At 46.7% G+C, this 25928-nt stretch overlaps 1 protein-coding gene across 1 annotated transcript in view; it reads right to left on the reverse strand.

Moving 5' to 3' along the window:
* Positions 1-21250, reverse strand: part of Prox1 (prospero homeobox 1) — a 47713-nt gene extending 26463 nt beyond the window's left edge. Inside the window, exons 1-3 of the mRNA XM_052200533.1 lie at positions 20841-21250; positions 11340-13131; positions 4165-4272 (exon numbers count right to left, since the gene is read on the reverse strand). Of these exons, the coding sequence (XP_052056493.1) occupies positions 4165-4272; positions 11340-13064 (1833 nt within the window). The 5' untranslated portion in view covers positions 13065-13131; positions 20841-21250. The remainder of the gene's footprint in view (positions 1-4164; positions 4273-11339; positions 13132-20840) is intronic.
* Between the last annotated feature and the right edge of the window lie 4678 nt (positions 21251-25928).

A 25928-nucleotide genomic window follows, 5' to 3' on the forward strand; every position in this document is an offset into this window, starting at 1 on the left:
AAGAAACAAAACATTACAAAATGATAGCAGGCTGTGCACTGGGGAATGAAAATTGCTTTGACATGGAGATTAGACCTCTGCATTGTTACAAGACATTGTCTCATGTGGACAAGAGTACTGTAGGGGAAAAATAGAAGGGTATTTTTTTTTCTAGAATGGTCATGAATGACCTAATGGAGGGAGACAAAAAAGTAAGTGCTCTTACCATTATGTAGGAGTGGGACATAAAGGGAGATTTAAAGCACATTGTTGGAGGCTGGAAATACCAGAGAGAAAGAGAATGGGCAGAAACAACAGACTCCAAACGCGAGATGGGCAAAATGAGCAGGACCCACGGCCCAAGAGCGGGGCTTTCCCCGCCAGCCACCAAGGGAAATGAAATGGACTTTTTTTTTTTTTCATCCACTGCAAGCAGCCTGTTCTCTAGATCTTCACGTGGAAGGAGGGAAAGTATTCAACTTTAAAAGAGTTCATTCCGAGCGCTCTGTGTCGCGCTTTGTGAGCAGTGGATCAATTGTTCTATAAAGGCAGGCTCGGTGGTGTGTTAATGTGTTACTGCACAAACTAATCGCTTCAATAAAGGGGCTGTGTTTCCAGAGTGTACGAGTCTCTGTGACTTTGATTAATGCTTCCCACGGGACATCTCAGCCTCAATATGGGCTGGAGAAACTTCCTAAATATTCAATGAGCATGGTCAAAAGATGTATAAAACAAATCAACCTGACACCTTAATCCGGCTAGGCAGCAGTTGACTCAGGGGGTGGAGGAGAGAGGATACATCATTTAACACTGCAGGCTTGGAAGCCTGTGAGAGTCTGCTCTTCAAAGCTGAGCTGACACGGAATCTGTTGTGCTCAGTGGCCTAGGAGTTACTGGTGGGGAGGTTAAAATCACCGGGCAGCGAGCAGGAGGGCAGAGCAGCCCTTCCATCCGGGCATCTCCTGTACATGTACACACTTCTCAGTGGACCTGAAATCACCACGGGTGGAAGTGCTCGCCTCAGTGTCCTCCGGAGGGAGCGGAGCTGGATTCTCTGAGAGAGCATACAACTTCAGATTCTCACTGGAAGAGTTAAACTACGGTGGTCCAGGATTTGCCTCATTTTCCATCATTTCCACACCAGCATATCTGAGTGCCTGCGACTCCCTTCTACCTCTTCCCCTCCTGAGTAGCTGGAGAAAATCTATCTCCTTCTGCAGTGGGAGCCACTTGGGGATGGTTAGCATTGGGTCCAGGCCTGGAGGGAGGTCTGGGCTCACGTGCAGTTGCTCCCTGAAGGATGAACTCCACCCAACACCCAATCTCCAGCTACAGTTGTGACAGGTATCTAGGTCACAGATACCTCAAGAAATTAAATATTCTCTGCATAACTGTTTCTCTGGGTTAGTTCTTATTGCAAAACTAGTGTCCAGTCACTATTTGAAGTGGAAATGGCTTGACATCTTAAAAAAGTATATTTTTACTGGGGTTGGGATTATTTTTAGATGAATGTGCCCTAATCCAGGGGATGGATGCTTTTGAAGATAACTGAGTGGTGTTTCTGTTGAAATTTTAGGGGTCCTCTCCTCGCTCCCTGGACACTCCCAATTCTGCAGTGGTTTTTTGGATCCTAACTACAATAAAACCCTTCATTGTGCACACATGTATCCCACATCACCTTGTTCTCTTAGCCTTGGGGAAAAAACGGATATGATTTACGTGGCTATATGCACTACAGAATAATGTGCTCATGTCTGTGTGTAGGCAGAGAATCAACGCTCAGACTTGGGGGTCACCCTCTCTTTAGGGAAGACTCAGCCTGCTCTGCTGTCACCCCTGAACGTTCTACAGCCTCCCACCCCCACCCCTCACTTAAACTGCCTCTGAGCACGTCGTCTTAGCACCACTGATTCCATCAGCTCAAGGAACACAAACTCACTTATCACTAGCCAAATTAAAAGATGTAATTAGGAAAGTTAAAACATCTAATTCATCCCCAAAATAAAGGAGGAATGAGCCTGCCTGGTTTTCTGCAGCAGGTTGCACATGCTACCGCTTCTCTCTCATCAAGAAGGATAATTAATACTCAGCTAAACCCATACTTTAGCTTCCGTTTCTCCCAGCGTGCTAAGTGTGACTCCATAATTGAATATTAGAGCTTTTAAAAATAAAACATTTTCCCAGGTATTTTATTGTGGTGTGGACAGAGTATGTGGTTATTTGTATAGCCAGTTTATGGGTACATTCTTTAAAAAATGAATTTTTCTCTCAGATTTATGATATTGCACACTGAAGTCACTCACTATTCATGCAAATGCATAGAGCCTGGAACATTTTTAATGTCTGTATCTTATTTTGAGTGGTGCTGTTTGGCTCAAAATGGCTTGGGTTTTCCACCCCTCCCCCAGGAGGCTCATTTTACTGCTGAGTGAGTGTCCCCTGTATTTACAAATTTTTTTGGTTTGTCTCTGGGTAAAGGTGCTATATAAAAATATATCAGGCAATGTCATAATGTTATAAAAATGCAACAGATCAGTGCAGTAAGAGGGATGAATCAGGAGGTAACAAGATTCATCTTTGTGTGTCTGTGTGTGTCTGTGTGACTATGTACGTCTGTGTGTGTCTCTGTCTATATATGTCTCTCTGTGTGTGTTTGTGTGTGTGTGTGACTTTGTGTGTGCATGTATCTTTATTGTTCAGTTCTTGAGTATGAACTTTGAGCATGACAATGTCTTGTCCCATTGTCAAACAGTTGAGTTTGTCTGTGAGTGAAACTAAAACTGCCCCGTTCTGAACTTGTTCCAACCAGTAAGTCTATTGTAGAGAGCCACCTCCAAATACAAGCCCCTTTCCCGGCTCCCTGTGGCTCCAGTCTCTTGAGTGCCTGTGGCCCCTCTGTCAACCTTAGACTACTGTTCCCTTTCTGGGAAGCTTGTTGGTACTGCATGGGGAAAAGAAGACACCTTTACATAAGAAGCAGGCCGAGAAAGAAAGAGCAAAAGTTGATACATCGTTCAGAAGCAAACAGGAAGGGAAACAAAACTTTCCCAGTGAAGCCAAACTAAACAAGAGTGGTGGGAACCAACAGGCAGAGTAAAGCAGGGGCTCGACTTGGGTGTGAGGGGCAGGCGAGCTCTGCGTGAGGGAGGGGGCAAGTGCAGGCATGTCTTGGTGGCTTGAGAGCTCTTGTTTGAACAAATCAAAACTTGTATACAGGGAGGTAGGCAGGGGACCACCAACCCCTAAACCTATATCAGCTAATGTAAAGTTTATCATATTCCTTGGATAAGATACTGTGTCATTATCATCAAAACCCAGTCTATGTTTTTAAAAAATTATCGATGTTTAACATGGCATCAAGTTGATGCAAATAATTACTTCAACCCACACAACACCCCCAGACACACACACTCACACATACACTGACACACACAGACACACAGACACACACATGCACATATACACAGAGACACAGACACACACTCATGCACACGCGCACACAGGCAGACACACACTCATGCACACACACAGGCACACGCACACACATGTGCAGAGAGAACCAGGAGGTCCCCGGATTCCATAGAACGAGGGGGCTGCAGCTGTAGGCCGACGGCTTTCATATCCTCATTTGAATAATGTGTCCTGAATCTGTCACTTTATTCGTCCCCTTATGCTCAGTGTACTCCACATCAACAACAAATTAAGTTGTAAATAAGAGACAATCATCACTTTTGTTTTTAAGCAGCTACTGCACAGAGAATTTCAGTGTACACTCCTTTCAGAGGGAGGGGAAGGAGGTGCTAAAAGTTAGCTTTCAGAGGCACAAATATGGAAAAACCAACAAAAACAGAAACAGTTTACTGTTGGGGGGGCAGTAGAAATCTTTTTTTTTCCTGGAAGGTGCAGACATAACTAGTGGAGATTCATATAGGAAGCTATTAAGACATGTAACGACAGAGGCAAAACCTCCAGGACTGTGCTGATAACCCATGAGACTTAGGAAACATCCCTGGGTTTTAATGGACAGAGTGGTAACTTCACTTCACACTTTCAGACAAATAGACAAGAAAAACAGCCAATCATGCCACAGGTGCAGTCAGAAGTGGCCCCACACTCATCTCCGTTAACTCCTGAGAGTCCAGATCATCACAGACAATGAAAGCCAGTGAGAAGGTCAGTCCCTACCTTCACATCCGAGAAGTAGGTCTTCAGCATGTTGGAGCTGGGGTAACGGGTGTAAAAGAACATGAGCTTTGCCTTTTTCAAGTGATTGGGTGATAGCCCTTCCTGCATGTGGGATGCAACTGGTTAAGGCACAAACAAGGTTAAAAAAGGGTGTGTCCCTCCTGTCCCCAACTCCACACACACTAACATCCTGTAAGCAACCCTGGGAAGGCTGGGTGGTCATCCACATGGCTTCTGGAATCCAACACTAACTGGCCACCTTGTGCTCAGAATATTCACTGCCTGTCTCGGATTGCCAAAGGGAAGGGGTGGGACGCACAGTTCAGCTACAGATTCTTGACTCACCTGCCTGATAGGCATGCCCAAGCCCTCCTCTCCGTTTAGTCCAGTATGCTATCCATACACTTGTTGCTAAGGAGACAGCCAGCCTAAAGCCCACTGCAGGGTCTTAGGCTAGGACTTCCTCCCTTTCTTCGCCACAGCTGCCTTCTCTCTTTGCTCCTTTCTCTACGCTCTGCAGTTTGCACCAGATGATCAAGCCAGCCTGGGTAAGCTAGCTGCACAACACGTTCTTTTAAACGTGATCACGAAAGTGTTGCGTCTCATCTCCTAACGCTAACACAGCGAAACTTCAAGACTCAGTTTCTCCTGTCTTGTCTTGATTGCCTTTGATCTGTTTCCTTTAAAATGACAGCTCAAACTTGGGAGGGGGTAGCCTGGCAGGAGAGAGCAGGAGTGGGGTGTCGCTTTTGTTAAAGCAACGGTCCAGCGCCAAATACGATTTTCCCGTCCTGGATTTATAGTTAACTCCTTTGAGAATGACACAGAAGTTGGGGGCTAACAAATCAATACATGTGGGTTAGTAGATCAATAAGTAGCCACTTACCCCAAATAAGAAGGGCTATTTATCTAGAAACATCATCACCTTTTAGATCTGTAAACAGTGGCAACGAAAACAGTTCCCAGGAGAATGGCAGGCTAACCATAACAATCCAGGCTGCCCGAATCTCTCCCAGATCCTTGGCACGCCTCAGCAGGCTCCGAGCTGGGATGGCTCTGGTCACATCTGTGCCGCAGCCTGGCCCTGCCATTTCCTCAGCAAATTAATGGCTTTATAATTTATCAGAGATGAAGACGCACGTGGAGAAAATCAATGTGGTCCCCCCACAAGGTCAATTAAGGGTCCTTCCTGGAGGCTCCTCTAAGGACTGTCTCTTAAAGGGGAGTGGGAAAAAATAAGGCTGGAAAACGGGGTGGGGAGAGAGAGAGAGAGAGAGAGAGAGAGAGAGAGAGAGAGAGAGAGAGAGAGACCCACACAACAACTCTCAGCTACCCAGTGAAAATTGCACATCAGATAAACATAGATATTTGGGAAAGAGAACCAGTTCCCGGTACCTCCCATTAGGAATGGCACTGCAAGAATAGTGGGGGGAACCAGAAAGGATCTAGAGATATACACAATCAAATTAATATCGATAAGCTCTTCTTGACTACTCCTGACCAAACAAACACTCTGCCGTGAATGTGTTCCGAAGACAAACACACCCTCTTTTATATCCTGCATTGTTTTTTTAAAACAAAAAGATCCCCTTTGTTTTTAAATGGAAAAGTCAACAAATGCTCATGTGTATGTGTGTGTGTGTATGTGTGTGTGTGTGTGTGTAACTGAGAGTAAACATTGAAGAAATAAATTTTGAATTTTCTGTGTGCAAGCCAAAGCAGCTTAACTGAACTTGTGTTTTTGTTTAAGGTCCTTAATGATTACAAAGACGATAATTTATGACTGACATACTTGTTGTGCCAAGGAAAGGCTGAAAGGCCCTCTAGTAACCTCCATTAGACTGATGGAGACAACTAAAGGAGCCGGCACACTTCAGGGCCATCTGTCCAAATGGGTAAGTGAAATCATGGCTACAAGCTGTCTCCAGCCTCATGATAAGAGTTTTAAGGGAGCCCAAACTTGGATGAATATCTTCCATCAGGGTTCTAATCTTTTCTTTCAGAGAGCCCTGCCTATGATTCTAAGTCCCAAATCTTGAAGATTTGATCTTATACAAAAGACAAACTGTTTTGCCCTCTGTCTCAGAGAGGCACAAGGTTGCCCAAATACCCTGGGGCTTTCTGTGCATCTAAATTTTGTTAAGATATTTCAGCTCTTTGTATTAAAAAAAATCTCATTCTCTTTTGATCAGAATTTAGAGGCTTTTTATTTAATGAAAAAAAACATTATTCTGATTTGGATTGCTCAAGGTTTTTTTTTTTTTTTTTTGCTTCAAGATGTTTCCGGTTGGTAATACCTGGAAAGATCTGTCCAAAGAGAACACAGCCTGTCTCTGTCTCTGTCCCTCTCGATCCTGTGTAATTAAGATAAAATTCTCATAAAATATATGTTTCTAATAAACTATTAAAAATAGCTAATGAAACATTTAAAAGCCAGCAGTTAGATAATCCCCCCTTTTTTTTTCCTCCTCAAAATCAATCCGAACTGACCAATTGGTTAATTTCCCTTTTAAGTGCTTGTGCTGAAAGCAACTGCTCTTCCAAGAAGGCACTAGCTGTTTCCTGGATACTTACACACGCACAATGACTCACGATGGAATAGATTCAGTAAACATACAGCTGTACTGAACACGGGCTGAGCCGCGCTCCATTCAAGGCCAGGAAAGAAAATGAGCACAAATAAATATTAAGGAGGTAAGGGGCGGGGGAGGGGAGGGGTGCAAACAAGCGCTGTCCCAGCAGCCCAGCTTCTCAGCTTTGTGAAGACAGATGACATTCAATTCTATGTGTAATGCAAAATAGACAATAACTGCAGAAACTTGAGACGGCTGCCAGGTGTAAAAAGAGAGGGGGGGAAGAAAAGATGATAAATCCATAAATTAATGAAAGACATCTGCTCAGACATATAAAGGATATCAGGGAAGGAGAGGGCTACAGCTGAACCTGATTTCAAACAACCTGAGCCTCAATACGGTTTGTTTACCAAGCACAATACAACCTGACCTAAACAGCAGCCGCAGGAGGAGCAGCCCAGGCGGCAGAGAGCACATGCAATAGGGCCCTGAAGGCTACGGGAAGAAAAATAAATTTGTTTCCTAGTTGAACTCGGTCTCAAGCTGCAGTCCACGTAGGGAAGACGGTTATCTCATTTCTAAGCACTTGGAGACAGATTTTTCCCTTTTCTGAGACTTTCTCAAGAAAATCCAGTGGAAGGAAAAGAGCTAAGCTCTCATTTAGTGACGGAGACAGAGTCAGTCATCACTCTATGAGGCGTCTGACATCATCAGAAAGCTGTGTGAGGTTTTGTTTGTTTGTTTTAGGGACTTTTTTTTTTCTTTAGATGGTTAGGTGCTTATAGCCATTCCGGATTTCGGTTACATGTTAAATTCTGAGGGTCTCCGAGGCTTCTCAAAATGTCAAAGGTCATACTTCACACCTGTAATCCCAGCGTGAGGACGGCTGAGGCAGGAGAATTGCCATAATCTCAAGGCCAGCCTAGGCCACATAGTGAAGCCTTGTCTCAACAAACCAAAAAGAACAACCAAAAACAATCATTGTTTTCAACTGGTGCTTTATGGTTAGACATCAATCTATGCCACAAAACAGTTTTTTCTTTCTCCGGGGGGCCGTAGGGGTGGGGGCAAAGTAATCATGTGACATTCTTTGCAAATGTCAAGCCCAAAGAGCAGGCTGAGGACCTCCAGCCGCACATCTCTTAATGGTTCATCTGACAACTTTGTGGCTGAGCATGGTGGATGCAAATGGGAAAGGTGGATACAAGGCTTTTTTTTTCTTGAGATGCAAAGAAGATGAGGGACAAGAAACATCATGAAGGAAGACAATTGGCTGACTGACTCTCTGGGGATTTGAATAAAACTTAATATTTGATTAAACGGATTCATTTGCAAAGATACTGGACACACAGTTTTATACCCAAGACATGAGCTCTTTGACCAGGTGCACTGAAATTCCATTGAATATGAACATGAGGACTCCTTTCAAGAAGGACCACAAGGCTGGGAGCCTCATATTTCAAACATAAATGACTAAGTGCTAAGCAGAACCTGTAGCTGCTTGAGAAACGAGTATCCGCCACCACCTTTCATCGTGGTGACTTCACTAAGAAACAGGAATGCCCTCTGGAGCAAGAAAGAAATGTTCTTGAAGAGGGAAATGGCGTTGTCTTGGAGTGACTGTTCAGTGGGCAAGTTGTCTGCTTAGCATGCAGAAGACCCTGGGTTCGCTCTAGCATGCCAGGGACTTAAAAATTAAAGTTATTTGTCACCATTTAAAGAACTGTAAACGCACAGTGACATTGGTCGCTAAGTACCATCCCGGTACATGACTATTCCTGTCCATTAATATTGTTCTCCCTAGGACCTTGTAGAACAAAACTGAAGTAAAACATTACTTGCAATGATTCCTCAAGATTTTACCAAGCAAAGATTGAGATTTGGGGGGTTTTGTTTTAGTTTGTTTTGTCTTTTTTTGTTTGTTTCTGTTTTATGTTTTTTGTTGTTGTTTGTTTTGGTCTAAAACTGAATAGACAAAATAGTTCTGTAGAGCATTAGGTATCTGAGCCAGGCGAGTCGTGGGCACCACAGCCCCGACCTAGGAAGCAGGTCCAAATGGAGACTGGTTTCCTGATGAGACTTGCCTGTTCTTTCCCCAAAATTTGATCTTTTAAGGAGCTGAGCAGTCACAGGAGCAGTGAGTGAAGAGAGCAGAGAGCCAGAGGTTAGAGCCCAACAGTGGGGGAACAAAATGGCTAATGGTTAACAAGATGCCTGAGGCCGTGCAGCCTGAGGAAGAGAGCAGCCCCGGAGCTGAGTGAGCTGTACTTCAGGTGACCAGGGTCGGCTCCTGTCAGGACAGCTCAGAGGGAAAGAGAATAGCCACTCCCAGAAGATGCTCCCACAGTTTCTTTATAGCCAAGGGTGTATGGGGAGGGAAGGGACTCCTTTCCGTTTAAATCCTCAAAATTCCTCAGGGGATTTAGATAGAGAGGGCGCAGAGTGAGCTCATGGGACACTTTAGACAAACTAAGGGACTTTTCTTTCCCTAGAAATCCAAGCTAACAAAAAAAGGGGTGTGATCATAATTGTCCGATCATGATAAGAAGTCCAAACCTTAGAAAGCTGCCATTATTAGTGAGACTTTTCTGTGTACTTTAAGGGTTTCAAAACCTAGATTAGCTGGTCACCAAAATGAGCATGTATTTCTCTCTCTCTCTCTCTCTCTCTCTCTCTCTCTCTCTCTGTGTGTGTGTGTGTGTGTGAGAGAGAGAGAGAGAGAGAGAGAGAGAGAGAGAGACAGAGAGAGAGAGAGATGGGAGACAGAAAGACAGAGACAGAGAGACAAAGGGACAGAGAGACAGAAACCGAGAGATGGGAGATAGAAACAGGAAGACAGGAGACAGGAAACAGAAAGACTGCCACTTAATGTTTGTTTTAAAATGCAGTTCTCTGAGGTGCAACCAAGTCAAACCTCAGACATTAGCCTAACATGATGGTTCTTGTGGGGAGGTTGACAACCACTCAAGCTATCCTGTCTTCTTCCTCTCAAGTCTGCTCCAGGAATGTCGCCGGCTGGTAATACAGAGCACAACTGTGAGGTTTAGCTTTTGGTGCACTGAATGAAGGGTTTTGAACCAGCAAACATGCTCAGACCCAGATCTGAGACCTCAGCGGCTTTGTCTTTGACCAAGATGGTTTTATCTTGCTGGGGTGGGAAGGAGATGCTGGACTGAGTGGCCCGGGGAGTCTCCTGCTCCTCCTGGCTTCAGTTCCCGTTACCAGACTGCCCTGAAGGAGCGAGATATGATATGATATGATATGATATGATATGATATGATATCTCAACCAACCTGGGGACTTGGAACATCCATGATGATTCTGGAGTGGGCTTAGCTACTAAAATGTCAATTTCTAGTCATCAAGACAATTGCTCAAAATTCCCAATTTAGTAACAGCCAACTTAATTGCTAAATTTTATATCCATCTGGTAATTTGTTATCCAAGAGGCCTGCCTCCCCCTGCCCCCAAATGCTACTGTTCTCCCCACACCCCAAAGACAACCAACCACAAGATTTAAAAAAAAATTTGAAAGGCTCGATTTGTAGAAGGAAAAAGTTATAGATTAAAAACACATGAATACAGAAGAGATCTGCTAAAGACATGTGCAGCATCTCTACCTAAGTCAGGCTCAGGACAGAGAAGAATCATTAAAGGGGCCGTTTTCATACGCTGAGTTTTGGATTTAACTGTGTTCTCTCGTTTTCAAAAATAATTTGCTTTGTGTATGTTAGGACAAAAGATTTCTGTGTTTGGCTGAGCAGGGGTCACTCATGCGTACAGCCAGCTGCCCCAGACCCAGGAACGAGCCTCGGTGATCGAGAGAGAGACTAAAACCACCAGAATAAATCAGTACCTGCCTGCTTCCTTTAAAACAGTCTCACTTGAGATTAAAGAGAGAAGACATGCCCTCCCCACACCTATGGCTACCTGTCCCACAGCACAGCATCTTCATGAAAGATGCAGTCAGGCCTCTGCAGCCCACAGCAGCCTTAAAGGCAGCTGACAGTGAGAATTCTCAGAGTCGCAGGTCTGAAAACTGCCTTTTCTCCTTACTTCTGTCATGAAACTTACCATCTTTATAAAATTCAGTATTTACAAGGTGTCTCCCCACCTCCATCCCCCCACCCCACCTCTACTCTCAAGAAAGGAGACAAGAAAGTCGCACAGGAAGAAAAGCAGGGAGGAAAAAAAAGCCACTGTTGGGAAATCACCTTGGAAACAGTTACTAGAGGCAATGAAGTACTTGTCGAAGTTATAGAGATGTTGGGGTCGGTTTTTAAGTTTCTCTGCAATCAGAAACACCCAGCACATGGCTGTCACAAGCCTGTCATAGCGAGTAATAGGGAAGACAGCGTTCTTAAGGAGGCTGGTCACTGTGGTCCAGGCCTGTCATCTGAGTATCTTGGGAAACCTAGTCTAGCCTGAGCTGCATAGTGAAGCTTCTCAAAGTCCCCAAACCCAAACAAAACTAAACCTCCCATAACACATAGAAAACATGCTGACATATATCATCCTATACAGCGTGGGAACCTAAGTTTCGCACAGACCTTCTTTGGGTTTTGTTTATGCTCGTTCTTGAGGGGAAAGATAAAAGGATATTGCGCTTCCCGAATAAGGTGAGATGTCGGACATATCTTGAAGATCTCCACACTCGGACTTTATGAGTGACAAAGAGAGTCCTTCTGCAGTGCTGGGTGGGTGTGCTGGTGAACAGGGGTGGTGGCTCAGATGGTGGGATGACATCTTGGTCCTCAGACTCGTTGTGTCCCGAGTCAAGTCTAAGGACTCAGGAGAGGCTCTGTCTTTTCCCGAGAAGGAGCCGGAGGGAGCACCTAGTGGACTCTGAAATGGGTACGCCATCAAGGGCAGGGGAAAGGGATGGCGAAAGCTGGGGGTGGTGAAGCCTGCGGTGGCAGAGAGGGGCGACTGGTGCAGGGGCTGGTGGTGGCCACCAGTGGCCGGGCCAGAGGCAGATTGCTCGGATGAGTTTTTGCGAACCACCAGGGGAAGGGCTTCTGTCTGGTCTGTGGAACTAGGCATCTGCACATTGCCAAAGGTGTCCAGGGGGTTCGGAATGATGACATCACCAAAGCATTGCAGGCGCTGGTTGGCTGTGTGGAAATTGTGGTTTTCCCCATTGACTGCGAATCTGGCCTGGGGGATCTGGAGAGGTGGGAAGACCTGAGGAACCTGGCGAGAGGGTTTGGCTGAGAAGACTTTGACCACTGTGTCCACGACCTGCGACATGGCCGTGTTCAGCTCCTGTTTTAAGGTCTCTGCCAGATGCTTGCCTTCTGGCTGCAAGGAGTTTGGCCCGTGGTCTCTTTCTTTGTTGCTGCCTTCTCGCTTAGGTTTGTTCTCCGCCATCTCCTGCTCCCTGATTAGGGCTCGGGCCCTGTCGATGAACTGCCCTGGGTCCAGCTCACACATCTCATTGTCTGAGCGCCCCACCGAGTCCTGAGCCCGTGCATCCAGGATCTCCGAGCGCATGCTGTCTTCAGACAGGTCGCCATCTTCATCATTTTCAGAGTCTGTGCTGTCGTAGACCTGGTAGAACTTCTCCTGCAGCTGGCGCAGCTGCTTCTGCATGTCTTCCAGCTGCTGTTTCAGCTGTCGGCGCTCCTCTCGCTTCTGTTCTTTTCGGGCTGAAACCAGCTGCTGGAAACTCTGTTGCTGCTGCTGGGGCAGCTTCTGCTTGCGTTTGTTTTCTCTGTAACTTTCTCGGGGGCTCACAGACTGCGGGGCCATCTCTCTTTCATTTTCATTGCCTCTTAATGCCACGCTGGGGGAGTGGCTCATACCCCGAATGATATTCTCAACCCGGGCGCGTTTTGCTCTCAGGTGCTCATCACATAAGCGATCCACATCAAACTGGCTCATAGTAGGCCTGCCAAAGGGGGAAAGACACTCTGGGGGGCTGTCTCTTGAAGAGTTGCTACATATATCCTCCTGATGTACTTCGGAGCCTGTGCTAGAGAGTCCGCTGGCTTGGAAACTGGGCTCGGTGCCACCGTTTTTGTTCATGTTATTTTTCAACAGCTGGGAAATTATAGTTGCTCCTGGAAAAGGCATCATGGCATCTTCATACGAGTTCGCCCTCTTCAGCAGCTTGCGGAGTACATTCGACTTTTCCCCATCTGCGTGTTGCACCACAGAATATTCAACATCCTGCTCTGAACCTTGGGGATTCATGGCACTGAAAAACGTTGCCCTTGCCTTAGCAAAAAATGCAGATGCTGTCCCTACTGTCCTTTTCACTCCAATGTCAACCCTTCTCCTCTTGGTTTGCCGGCTTAAGAGGGCTGTGCTGTCATGGTCAGGCATCACTGGACAGTTATTGTGCCATCTTCAAAAGCTCGTCAGCTGGGCACAGCTCAAGAATCCCGGGACCCTGGCCAACAGAACAAAAGGGCTGATGAATCATTTTCTTTAAATTTCTCCAAATTTCCTGACCTCAATCCTGAATCAAATGCAAAATGCATAGGCTCTGGGATTTATGGCACATCACAATTATTGCAATTTATCATGAACTCCGCTTGAAATGAAACATTTTTAAATATTTCTGCTCCACTGGTTTAAGATGGATTAAGATTAAAAAAAAAAAAAGCAAAAACTGCTTAAGCACCAGTAATATGATTCTCTTTCACAAATGCCTAAAATGATACTGTTTATCTTCAGAAGAAATGGCAGATTATAAGAACATAGCCTCTGATGAGCAATTGATTAAATTTGGGGGTGTTGAGAGTCTTATTATAAAAGAAGAGGGGAGTGGGTTACTCTTAAGAAACAGGGTGAAATTTTGAGGCTGTATGAAATTTGGATGAGAATCTGATCTGGAAACCACTGTGGCTTTTCTGTTACTGAAGGAAGGGAGGGCAGAAATAGACGTAGCTGTTTCATTAGAGAATTTAAAAGCAACTTTGACACATGAAACCTGGAAATGATGTAGTGACCAACATCTTCAGCATAAGTGGTATGTTAAGTACTGAGATGAAGGGACAGCTCAGTACTGCTCACTGAGTAAAGAGTTTTGATCAGTGAATTCACAGGTGGACATGGTATCTGTGACTGAGTGTACATCTAATATGGAGCTGTTTAGAAAGGGTCACAGTATCCTTTTGGCTATCCTTCAGTTGTTAGAAAGGTAGTTGACTGTTGCCATGTTTTTAGGAGCCAGTATGTGCAACAGTGTATTATCGCACCAGGCAAGAACACACAAACATCCAGTACGAATTTCATTCTGGTAAATCTGTCTTGATTTACAACAGGACTTGAAATGGCTAAGAAACTCTTCAACACACACCATTCCTGGTTCTCACTGCCTATGCCAAGTAAGGGGGGGGGGACACTAAACAGAAGAAGCAACTGGAGAAAGATATAAAAGAAACAAAATATCAGTCAAATATATGAGAAAGGGAGATAACTTCTTTGTATGCAAGCTAGCATTGTTTGGGGGAGGGGGACAAGATATAAAAAGGAAAACCCTTGCCTACATTTTACCAAAGGCCCCTGATACATTGTGTCACTTAGTAGCTAGCAATGAGAACCCCAAATTTTATATGCATGCAAGAGATAGCACATCCTTTTGTTTACAATTAACATTTTTATGAAGAAAATGAAAATACTGCCTTCATGCCGGGTTTATCTGATATCGAACCTCACGTTTGCTTAACAGAGCACAGCTTCACAATAACAGGGTCCATTGCCAAAGGCAGCGTGTGGAGTGCTTGGACTCTCTCCATCTCTTTCGGTTCACCTGTAAAAACATCTACATGCTCCCTAGGAGTGCATCTGTGGATAGTTCTAAAGAATGACTATCCATGCAAACAGGCATAATTTCAGCATGAAATAACCTGTAAAAATCAAGAAAATATTCCATGCTTACATGGTGACAAGATGTTGGTATATTTTTGCTTTTGTTTTTGTTTTTTTCATGATAATTGTTTCACCATGCTGTGTTTACTCTTGGTGTTTTCTTCTGATGACAAAAAAAATGTTTTAAAAAAAAACAATTTTGGGGTATCCTGAAGGCAAGATGTTACTCCTTTCTAGAGATATTTGTATGTCTGAGGGCGAAACAGTTCAAGACAAAAATATCCTGAACTTTGGTTGAATGAGGGATCTCAACGCCTTTAAGTTCAATGTGAAGTTCAGAACAACCAAGACTCCTCTCCCACTAACAATTCAACTGGTTTGGAGGTGACAAAATACAGCAAGACATATTTTTCTGGCATCACATTTTGTCTGATAGGTAACACAGGCGCAGCTGTGTGGTCAGAGTAAGACCAGGAGCAAAGGGACAGTTTCCCAGGAATATTCTGTTGTGCATACAGCAGCTTTCCAAACCAGGACTTCCTGCCACCATTTCAACATTTTTACATCATTTGTATGTGTGTGTCAATCTATTTTCCCCTTCAATGTCCCCTGTAAAGCACACAGACCTCCAGTAAAGACTGGAAGAAACTCCTCGCTGAGTCTTTTCCCTTCTGTTCACCTTGCCGCACAGATGGTTCCTCTCTCCTGCCTGCCTTGGACTCTGGAGAGCACCTCTGGAGCAGAGGATCCCGGAGGACATGCCAGTGTGTTGACTAGCACAAGGTCATCCCAGGCATCCTTCCTCTCCCAGCTGCCATTCACCTCTAGTCAACTGCACTTCCTCTAATGTTGCCTAGGTATCAACAGCTGCATCCCTGCCTTAAACCAGAGCCAAGAGGAGGCTGGCTCTTCCTAAGGCAGGATGATCCCACTCTATATCTTCACCGGAGAATAAATATTAATTAAACATACACACCAGATCCATTGACAACCAATATGTTGTAACTCCCTCCAAATTCTCCCAACTAAACTGATTTCAAAAAAATATTAATTAGATGTCATTTAAAAGTTAAATAGTAATTTATTTCTATTTTGGGCAAGAAGAATACCAATACTTTAGGTCTTCTTGTAAAAAAAAAATCCAGCTGAGATAGATATAAACAACAAATATAAAGAACAAAATAAGTGGGGAAAATTATTTTATCCAGCAGGACAGGACATTATTTTGAAAGATATACATTAATTTATTTCTCCAAATAGCTTTATGATTTAAACTTAGAAATAAAAGGAGATGACCAGGCACAACAGGGACATTATAGGTAAGATTAAATAATAATAGCTGGTTGACCTAGTATCATATTGTATTTCATTAAACAATGTATAAAAATGATTTTTCCACATCAAAATGCACTATCAAGTGGCCACGGTAAAAGGAAAACAGGCGAGAACGTTTTCCAAGGGTTCCCATAATTTCCAACCCATAGTTTCCAGGATGCTCCATAAGGATTTAGTCACCCACAGTGTCAACCCACTAAGCTATCCAACAATGCAACATCTCTTAGCATGTGCACTAAGCTGTGGTTGGCCAACTCCAATTACTATGGATTCTTATAATGTTTTTCACTTTAATATCAGTGTAGGGTTTAAGCAGGCAATATAAAGCTGCTGGGCCAGCCTTGCTGAGAAACATTATAAAGAAGATGGAAAAATAGTGATAATAGACTCTGGACCCAAATGATCACTGCCGAAATGCCTGTGTCTTATAAAGCCCTCCTAAATTCAGGTGGAAATAATGTTAAAATGTTAAATTATTAAACATGTGTTGCATCAATTGGTACGCAGCTTACACACACAAACACACACACACACTCTGAAACCCTTGTATAATAGACAGCATAAAGCAGCAGATGCCACGGTGGGGAGGGGGTGGCAGAAAAGCAAGACAAGACAAGAGCAAGTCAGACCTGACTGCTCCGAAAAGATTCCTCCTCAGAACCCATGTTCTGCTTCACAAAGAGGATCCACACAGAGGGTGCTTTTGACTTCATGTTGTAAAAAACAAAAACAAAAAACAAAAACAAAAAACCCTAAACAAAACAGTTTTCAGTAAAGAATTTTTCAAAGAAACAGAACAATACGAAGTGAAGTGGTGCAGGGCTCGACTCTAATAAAGAACTTATTTTGGGTAGGGGGTGTGTAACTTTTACTACATCTATCTGGAGCCCAGATTCTAGACAAAGAAGTGTTTCATTATGGTAATTATCCAGATAGTTCAGAGAAATCTTTTATGAGGCATGGGGAGTGTAAGGCTGGCATGGCTTCCCGCTAGAGTCACTCAGTTATCTGTCCAGGTTGATAAAATTATTTGAAGAAATGATTTAGATTTTATTTCTTTTACAAAGTCACCTTAAAAGGGGTTTCTAATGATTTAAGCTAGTCATGTAGTTTCAAGCAAAATAGAATCAGCAATAGTTTAAGTCATTCAGCCTAAATTCAACAGGGGAAAATCAGAAGTTTTGATTCACACACACACACACACACACACACACACACACACACACTAACTGTCTCCTCCCTGCATTTCTGCTAAGTAGCAACTTTTGACTTAGAGCAATTTCTGCATTCTGCAAGGTGGAGGAAGCCTTTGGCCTTTTGAAGAACCTACTTGGCACAAGTTAACGCTTTAACAAGTGGTGATCTTATTGACAAAGGAAAAAAATTAAATTTCCTTTTACAAGAAGAGGTTTTTAAACCATAACCATCTCACTTGCTAGTCGTCATCTTATCTAAAATTCCATTCATTTTTAACTTGAGAAATGAACACAGAACATTTTTTGAGATCTGCCTAACATATTGATTTCCACTTACTTAAAAGTTGAAATTCATCAAATTGAGCAAATAAAAGAGTGTGAGAAATAATCTTAAAAATACACTCACGCTTTTTTTCTTTTTGCAGAAAAACCAAAATAGTCAGAATTATCTTTTGAAGCATGGGATGAACTAGGAAATCATACTGAAGAAGTTTCTTGTATGTCGTCCCTTCCAATTTACACAAATTCTGTCCTTAAAACCTGTGACAACATATTGCCATGCATACTGTTTTCATACTATAAATTGACAACATTTGAAAATTTCTTTAAAATTTCTAAGTAGTAAACCTTATATTGATAGCACTGATAGTATGTAGCTGAAACCATACTTGAAATGATACAGGGAAAGATGGTAAAAGTTAGGTAATTAAGAAGGCCCTTGTAACTTACAAAGTCAGTCATCTCAGGCTTCCAGCTAGCACAACCTGCTTGCAAAGGCACCAAGCTAGCCATGAGCACACGCAGGGCAAAGATTCATGTTGCATATGCAAGATTTTCTCCCACAAAGTGATGACTAAAGTAAGTAGAATTATTCTGCAGAACGGGCACATAAAATATCAATAAGTGCCAAGCATGGCTAATACCTATTAAAAATAAGGTATGTGAACATAGCCATAGGTAACGTTTTGATTTTTAAAATCTTCAAAAGCATACAAAGAAACTGCTAGAAGGGGAGTGGCTAGCGTTTAAGTTAGAAGAGTGACACGTATCTTTCATCTTCGTGGAAACAAAGACAACCCCCAAATAACAAAACTAACCCACAAGAATGTTTACCATCTGACCTATTCCCACACAACTCACAAGCCTCAGAAAGCTAAGTTTTGAGAACCTAGACAGACATACATAGAACTCCCAACATCTCTCTTGCACAAAAGCAGACTTTCTTCTTTCTCACCGCAAGCAGCCTGTTTCATTCTGAAAACACTCAGAAGTTCTTGCAAGAAACTCTTCATAGAACTGGCTGCCCAGATCTTCCATCAAATAGCAAAAGCCCAGCTCCCTCTCACAGACTTAAATTCTCCCTCTCCATCAAAGTCCTATCTAGGACACCTGGCACATGTCTGATACAATGGCAGGCACGGTTCACTTTAGGAGAGTATTTAACACAGGGCTTGAAAGAGTTTAGGCACACACGTATTCTTTTGGGGCTGGAGAGAAATCACACTACAAAGACAAGCTTTAATAGCAGTCACAGTTGTGAACTGGCTTTGGTATTTTAGGCAGTTACAAACTACCTATTGCTGTCCAACACACACACACACACACACACACACACACACACACACACACACACACAGGCGATCCCCCCCCCCCCTTCTAAGCACTGACTTGCCAGAGAGGCATAAACTGGAGGGAAGCAAAGAGAAAGTCAACTCCCTCCACCTGCTGCCCTGAAGTGGGGGGGGGGGGGGTGCTTTTGGCAGGCTGGCAGACAGAAGCCTGAGATATGACCTCAGCAGTCACCTGCCAACATCCTTAAGACAAATACACAAATACAAACTACTGCCCCCCCCCCCCAAAAAAAACCCTCTCGCGGCAGGGGCTCAGCCAACAGCCTGATTCCCATTAGCCTAACAATCCTGTTAAGGAGAACCACCATAAATCCGCGAACCTCTTCATCCCTGAAGCCTGTGGTCTGGAGCTGTACAGAAACAGACCCCAGGAAACTTGCACCTGTCTTTCTTGACACAACACACCTGTCCAGCCCTGCCCATGTACATTCTGGTAACAGACTTTTGCCTGACTGGTTTAGGAGAGGAAATGATTTCTTTTTAAGAGGGGCACGGGGAGGGGGTGGTAAAATGCGGGAGAGCTTAGAAGACCAGAACAAGAGGAGGACTCTGAGAGAGGAGGCCACTCTGGGCTTGCTCTGTTTTCATTAGCTTAAGGAGACGACACAGATCTTCTAGGAAAAATAGAAGCAAGCAGGTGCGGTTCCAGCCTTCCCCGAGGCGAAAAGGGGCTCCAGGCTGCCAAGAACAGCAGTTTCGCACTCTAACCAGCAACCTTGGGCTACTTAAGACTGTCTCCCAGCCCCTCCTCCTGCCTCTGCCCTGAGCCGCCGGAGGACTCAACTTCCCAAGAAGCTGGGCAGGAGCGGGAGAGCCCGAGTGAGTCTCACTGCTCTCCCCGACCCCATCGCTCGCTGCACAAGCACTCAGTTTAGCAGGACTAACCGGGCCGACACCGCAAAGGCAACCACAACTTGCTCAGCTGGACTTCGGGTGAGGTCTGCTGTCCCCCTCCCCCGTCTCTCTCCCTGTCTGTTCAGGCAAGATAGCAGCTCCCCCCTTCCTCCCGCCCTCCTCGCCGTTCTTCTCAGCAACAATCACTCTCACCTCTCCACTCTGCTGGGCTCTTCTCCTTCCTTCCCAGTCCTAGGAACTGGGACAACAGAGTAGCACCACTCAGCGAGGCCGGGCGCAGCTGCCCACCACCCAAGCGTGCCAGTAATGGCTGGGAGCTTCTTCTCGCCTATGGGCGGCCCAAGCACACCCCGACTGGGGCCGGCCCTCCGCGGTGCGGCGTCCAGGTCGCCCCACAGCGACCCCTGAGGCTCTCGGGCAAACTCCCCCTACTCAGTGCTTCCTGGAGCAGGACGAGCAGACTGGGTGGAGGGGCACCGCGCTCCTCCGGACCGGACGGTTCCCCAACTCGTCTCTCCTCGGTTGCAGAGCTGGGAGATCAGCTCTGAACACACAGAGGAAAGTCACCGGGCGCCCCCTCCTCCCCGCCCTCTTGCCCACGGCCGGCCCTCTGTCCCGGGTTAAAAAGGAGAAGTGAAAGGTATGCAAACACCAAGCAAATAGGGAAAGCCGGGAAGAAAGGCAGCTAGAATAAACAAGACAAAGGGAGAAGGACTCGGGGACCGGCCCTGGAGTTTCAACTCCAGGAGAAGAGAAAGAAGAAGCTGGGAAGATAGCAAGAAAAAAAAAATCTAGAAGAACCACAATCAACTCGGCCCCCTCCTCTGAAAAGAGTGCAAGAAAAATAAATAAATAAATAAAATTAATACAGAATTAAAGAAAGCCAGAGCCTCAGCGCATCCCAGACACAGTACACAAAAGGTGACAAGATCAGCGACAAGTCCAGCAACCCCAGCCTCCCCCCATCGCCACCATCACCCCAGTCACCGGCAGGCGCGAGAAAGAAAGAAAAGCCAAGCAGCTCACTTACTCTTCGTTAACGGGAGGAGCGGAGCTCGGAGTTCCACTGAGCCTCCGGTTTAGAAAACTGTTTTTAGAGGCTATTTGATTACGATTCATGTAAATAACACCATTTTTCCCCTTGGAAAAAGAATGTTTACACGGTGTGAGTAACGGGAGGCTCTTCTCTCTCTTTCCCATTCAAGAACGAGCCAGTGCGAGCGATTCTGGAAAAGGGGAGGGGACAGCAAGCGGGTGAAGATACTTACGCGGTGCGGGCAGCAGCGGGGCGCAGCCACTCTCTCTTTCTCTCTCTTTCTTTTCTCTCTCTCTCTCCCCCTCTCTTCCTCTCTCTTGCGGGCAGAGAAGAAACCCACGCGCGCACGCGGTGATGTCTTACTGGTGATAATTGGCCCAGGGCTCGGTGAGTCTGTGCGGAGCGAGGGATCTGGGCGAGTGCTGAAAGGCGAGGGGAGAAAGGAGGGAGAGGAGGGGAGAGGCGCGCAGGGCAGAGCCGGGAGCCCGGGGAACGAAGGGGAGAGAGCGGAGGAGGCAGCGAGGGCCGGAGCGCGGAGCGGTGGCCCGAGGCGCAGCGGGCGGGCGGGCGCGGCGGAGAGGATTGTGTGCGCTGCGCGGCTTCCCCGGCTGCAGTGGCCGTCGCTTTCCCAGCGCTCTCTCAGCTGAGGGCTCCGCTCCACAACAAGATTTACTTTAAGACACAGCTGAAGGAAACAGGAAGACTGCACGTCACAGTCCCACTGACGTACCCGGCCCCAGCACCCAATCGCGAGGCGCCTTCGGATTCAAGGGGGGATAGCGAGGCAAGAGAACTTGTGAGGAAAAAATATACATATATATAAAAGGGGTGGGGGTGAGGGGCTGGGGGGAGAGGAGGAGAGGGGGCCCTGCGCTCCCCCGCCCCGGCCCCCACCCCGCCCTGCCACTGCTTGGGGCGCCTGGATCGCCGCGCCCCGGCCGCCGCGAGCCATCTGCGGGCGTTGTGCGCCGCGGCGCCCGGCTCACACTTGCTCTTACAGGACGCAGGTCTTTTTTTTCCATTTTACTGACACAGATGATGGAGTTCTCCCAGCGGCCGGGAGCGCTCCTCAGACAGGGATGGAGGAAGGCTCGGAAAAGTATACGGGATAAAAAGTGGAGGTTTTAAGGGTCGGGGTGGCATAAAGGGCAGAATGTCGTGGGGGGGGGGGCGCAAATCGTTCCGCTTTGGAAACGATCATAGATAGTATCAATAGGACCTGTCATTCTAGCTTCCTTTTAAAGAGGATGAGCAAACACAGGTAGGCTTAGGATTTAAAAAATAAAATAGGTGCCAGAGACTTCACACTGGGGCCGCTAAGTCTGATATTAAAAGCTCTACCCGCACTGGCTGAGTCCCAGTCAATCCGACCTAAGAATTTATAGGAAGACTATTCACCACACCACCTACCCTCCGCGGTTACCTTTAAAAATTATTTCAATTGTAGACATAGTGGCCACATACGCTACAAACATCATTTCTCAGTCGCCCTTCTCCAGTTCACGCACCCCAACATGGCCAAAGAAATTAGTTCGATATACGATTGACACAATTTCGAAGTCTGCATGACAAATTTAAAAGTTTATTGGGCAAGACATCTCGGACTCTAATATTTAAAGCCACATATAATGCACATTGGTTTGACATCTTGGGTGAAAAATAGCAACAAGATTTCTTCAGATAACGTGGCTCTTAAAGAGGGCCGTGGCTTTCTGTGACAGATGCTGAAGAGTCTCCAGTCTCAGCTTGAATGGTCCTCTCCCTGGGCACAGTTAACAGTAGTGCTTACTAAAGAGGCATCGTGGACATAAACACTCCATAAAACCTGAGTCTCACAAGAGCTGAAAGGCACTTTATATGTTCATACCTAGGAGATTAGAGACTTCTACAAAAGGTGGTGTGGGGACAAGAATTTTTCCGAGTCCCTCCAATTCAATCAGATCAAAGGTTGAAACATGTTGTGACAGCGTATTTATGAGATGTGAGTACACTGGCAGACCCGCCGCCATCGTCTGCCTGCACACTCGTTTCTAGGACCTTCTCTGATTCATCAGAATGGGAGAGGATGTTAGTCCCCTGTGAGTCGGACAACGGTGTCGGTGTGTGTGTCTGAAGTGTGCACCCTGTGGGAAACTTTTGGCAGGCACGGAATTCAAATATTGAAAAGGACAGAGGGGAAGAGGGAGAGAGAGAGAGAAAAATCAAGCCAGTCAGGTGGGTGTGCAGGGAAAAAAAAAAGAGGCTCACCTAAGCGTTCCCCATCTCCTTGACTGCCTGGAGACCTTCCCCAGCTCGGGTCTGCAAACCGCACTGCACAGCGCTTGCTCAGTACACTACCCGCACCTCCGATGCTGGACTCCTGCTGCAAACGTTCTATTCAGGGGCCGGGAAGTGAAATTATCTACTCAGGTGCCCGTTAGATGGGGTGAAATATGGGTTGGATACCTTTGAGGTACACGGATGTACTGAAGAGGGTGCAATTTGGGATTCTGAGAATTTTTTCGACCCTTTATTTTTCTCTTCAAGAATCTGTTTGCATTTGTAAGCTAGCTTCAGTTCGACAGCTAAAAGGAAGGGGACGGGAAGAAAGGAGGTTGAAGGGGAAGAAAAGAAGCAAGGGTAGACAGAGAGAGTCCATTCTGTTGTAGTTGATGTTAGTTGCACTTAGCGTTCAGGCGCGCATTTTGCACAAGACATGATTGGGATCTGGCGTCGGGAAAAGTTTCCTGAGTGCCCTCAAATAAGCTCTCTATCTATCTAGTAGAGAGACAAAGTAGGCCTTACTCAAAGATGTGGTAACCGCGGGACAGACAAACTCCCCAAGGACAGCCCGCGCCTCTGAGGCTCTCGCCTTGTCACGCTCAGCTGCAGCAGTGCGCAGCCCGCACCGGGGCACAGGAGCTGCGCATTGAAGACTGAGCTCTGGCCACGCGGGGCGTGTGAACCGGGGTGGCGACCCGGGGCTCTGAAAGCTGTGAGTTCTGTCTTGCTCCTTAACTGTCCAGGCCACGCGTGAGCCAAGCTCCCGGCGTCCTGGCTGGCCTGGGCTTCGGAGCTCTCCTGGGTTCCAAGCCGCACTAAAGCAAGGCTTGAGGCCCAGGGCCCCTCTCTGCAGGCTCGCGGTTTGTTTTCTGATAGGGAAAAATCGACCAGTTAGCCAGCGGGGAGACCAGAAGTGTCCTAAATGCTGGCTTCATCTGTGAAGTCAGGGGCCAAGCTCCTTCAAGCCACTCTTTTGCCCATCCTCGCTAGCACCGACCTAGTCATTTAAAGTGAGCACAAGTTCTGATGCGTCTTGAGACAAGCCTTGCTCCTGCAGGTTGCACTAGTGGTTTATCTGAAGAGCGATTAGAGTGTTGTTAGCGAAAGGCGGCTGTGCATCGGACTCCGGGCTAAACACACCTTGACTTTTCCTCCTGTTCTTTCTTAAAACCCTTAGGTGGTGGGAGCCAGGAAGGCAAGACACTGCTTGTAGGTCATCTGAAACCTTACAAACAGCAGGCACCAGTGCCTAAGAGATGCTGAGGGGTGGGGGGCCTCAAGCAGATCCAATGAAGAGGCAAACGCGGGAGTTTGCCCTGGAGAACCGAGGCGGCCTCCGCCCGCCCGCCAGCCCAGCCACCCACCACCACCCACCCACCTGAGGAGGGGAAGAGAGGGAGGTCGCTGTGGTAGCGGGAGCAGACCGGCCAGCTGCGTGTTGCCTAGAGGCGGATTCGGGGCTGGCCTCTCCCTCTCCTCCCCTGTGCCCAGCGTGTCGCCTAACCCAACCTGGATTTGTTCTGAGTGGCGGGGGAGAAAGTGAAATACCACCAGATCAGTGGCAAGTAGCAGCTGTGGCGGCTCTCTCTTGGGAACCCCACTGCACAGAAGCCTCCGAGTGATGTTTGTTTAACCAACAGTTTTCAAAGTAAACACCAGCGAGTCCCTCCAAAGAAGTTGGGAGCCAGGAGGACTGTCAGAAAAGGTAATTTAAAAAATAATAATAAAGCTTTCTCCCCACCAGAACAAAAAAGAACACCCCCACAGACTTTACCATAAAATGGCACAGGATCGACACACTCGTAAACATTCATAGGAAAGACTTACACGCAACAAAGTGACCTCAAAGAAAAACACAGCCCCACGGGGATGAAGGGTTATTGGTGACGGGTGGGGGGCTTGTCATACGACAGCTTGATGCGAGAAGTGGACAGAAACGAACAAAGGGCTAGGGGAGGGAATGCCCTGCCCTAGAGGAATAAGGAGCAGGCTGGAAGCGATTCGTCGCCAGCCTTGGCTTTGCCTCAGGCACCGAACTTTCCAATATCAAGATATTAACAGATGGTGCGGAGCGCAGGGAGGGCTCTTACTTACATAACCCAGTCACTGCACCGGGCCGCGCTGCGACGCGAGAGGCACCGGCAGGCCTTCGGCAGCGGGCTGCTCAGACTCCCAGAGATTGCTCATCTGCACCCCCTCCCAGGCTAAAGGGCGAGGGTGAAGAGTCTGTGATTTCGGCTCTCTCTCTCTCTCTCTCTCTCTCTCTCTCTCTCTCTCTCTCTCTCTCTCTCCTCTCTGTCTTTCTAAACACACACACACACACACACACACACACACACACACACACACACACACACACACACACACGGGTTATCTTATCTTCTTCAGTCCACAACAGGGAAACTGGAAGAGCGTGGGTCGTGGGTCAAAGATAAGCGAGGGACTCCTGTGGAGACAAACGGGTGCTCTTCCTCCTACTTGCAGGGTATCACAGGGTGGAATGTTCTCTCACACACACACCAACACACCAACACCCTCGTCGCCACCGCCAGTGGGTGTGATCAGCTAGTTTCGCTGTCAGGGAAGCACAAAGGCAGACTCTGGCCGCAGGGGCGCGGGAGTGGGTGGGGTGAGGGTGCTAGTGACAGCGGACTCCTCTGCACCCGGGGCGAGTGGGCAAAATCATGCCAAGCCTCTGGACACCTCCACTCTTCCCAGCCTGGACAGGGTGGTAACCTCTGTGAGAGTGGCCGCGTGGCCTTCTGTTGTCTTCACGCCCAAGGCCACCTCTCGGCGTCTGAGCCCCCTCGGTGCTGGCTTTCCAAAGCCTGCGAGGAACACTCCCGCGCATACTAAGAAAACTGCGGAAAGGACTGGAAGGCGGGGAGTGTGTCTGGCCGGCGCTGGGCGCGAGTGGGGCTCCCTCGCGGTGTCCCCCTGTCCTCACTCCTGCCTGGCTTTCTCCATTGGTTCCACGTTTGGCGTCGCAGCATCCAGGCCCGGGAGACGCTGACCGATAGATGCTGTGGCGTGTTCCCCGCCGAACGTGCAGAGGTCC

The sequence above is a fragment of the Apodemus sylvaticus genome, chromosome 12 (assembly GCF_947179515.1).
Source record: "Apodemus sylvaticus chromosome 12, mApoSyl1.1, whole genome shotgun sequence".
NCBI classification, from domain to species: Eukaryota; Metazoa; Chordata; class Mammalia; order Rodentia; family Muridae; genus Apodemus; species Apodemus sylvaticus.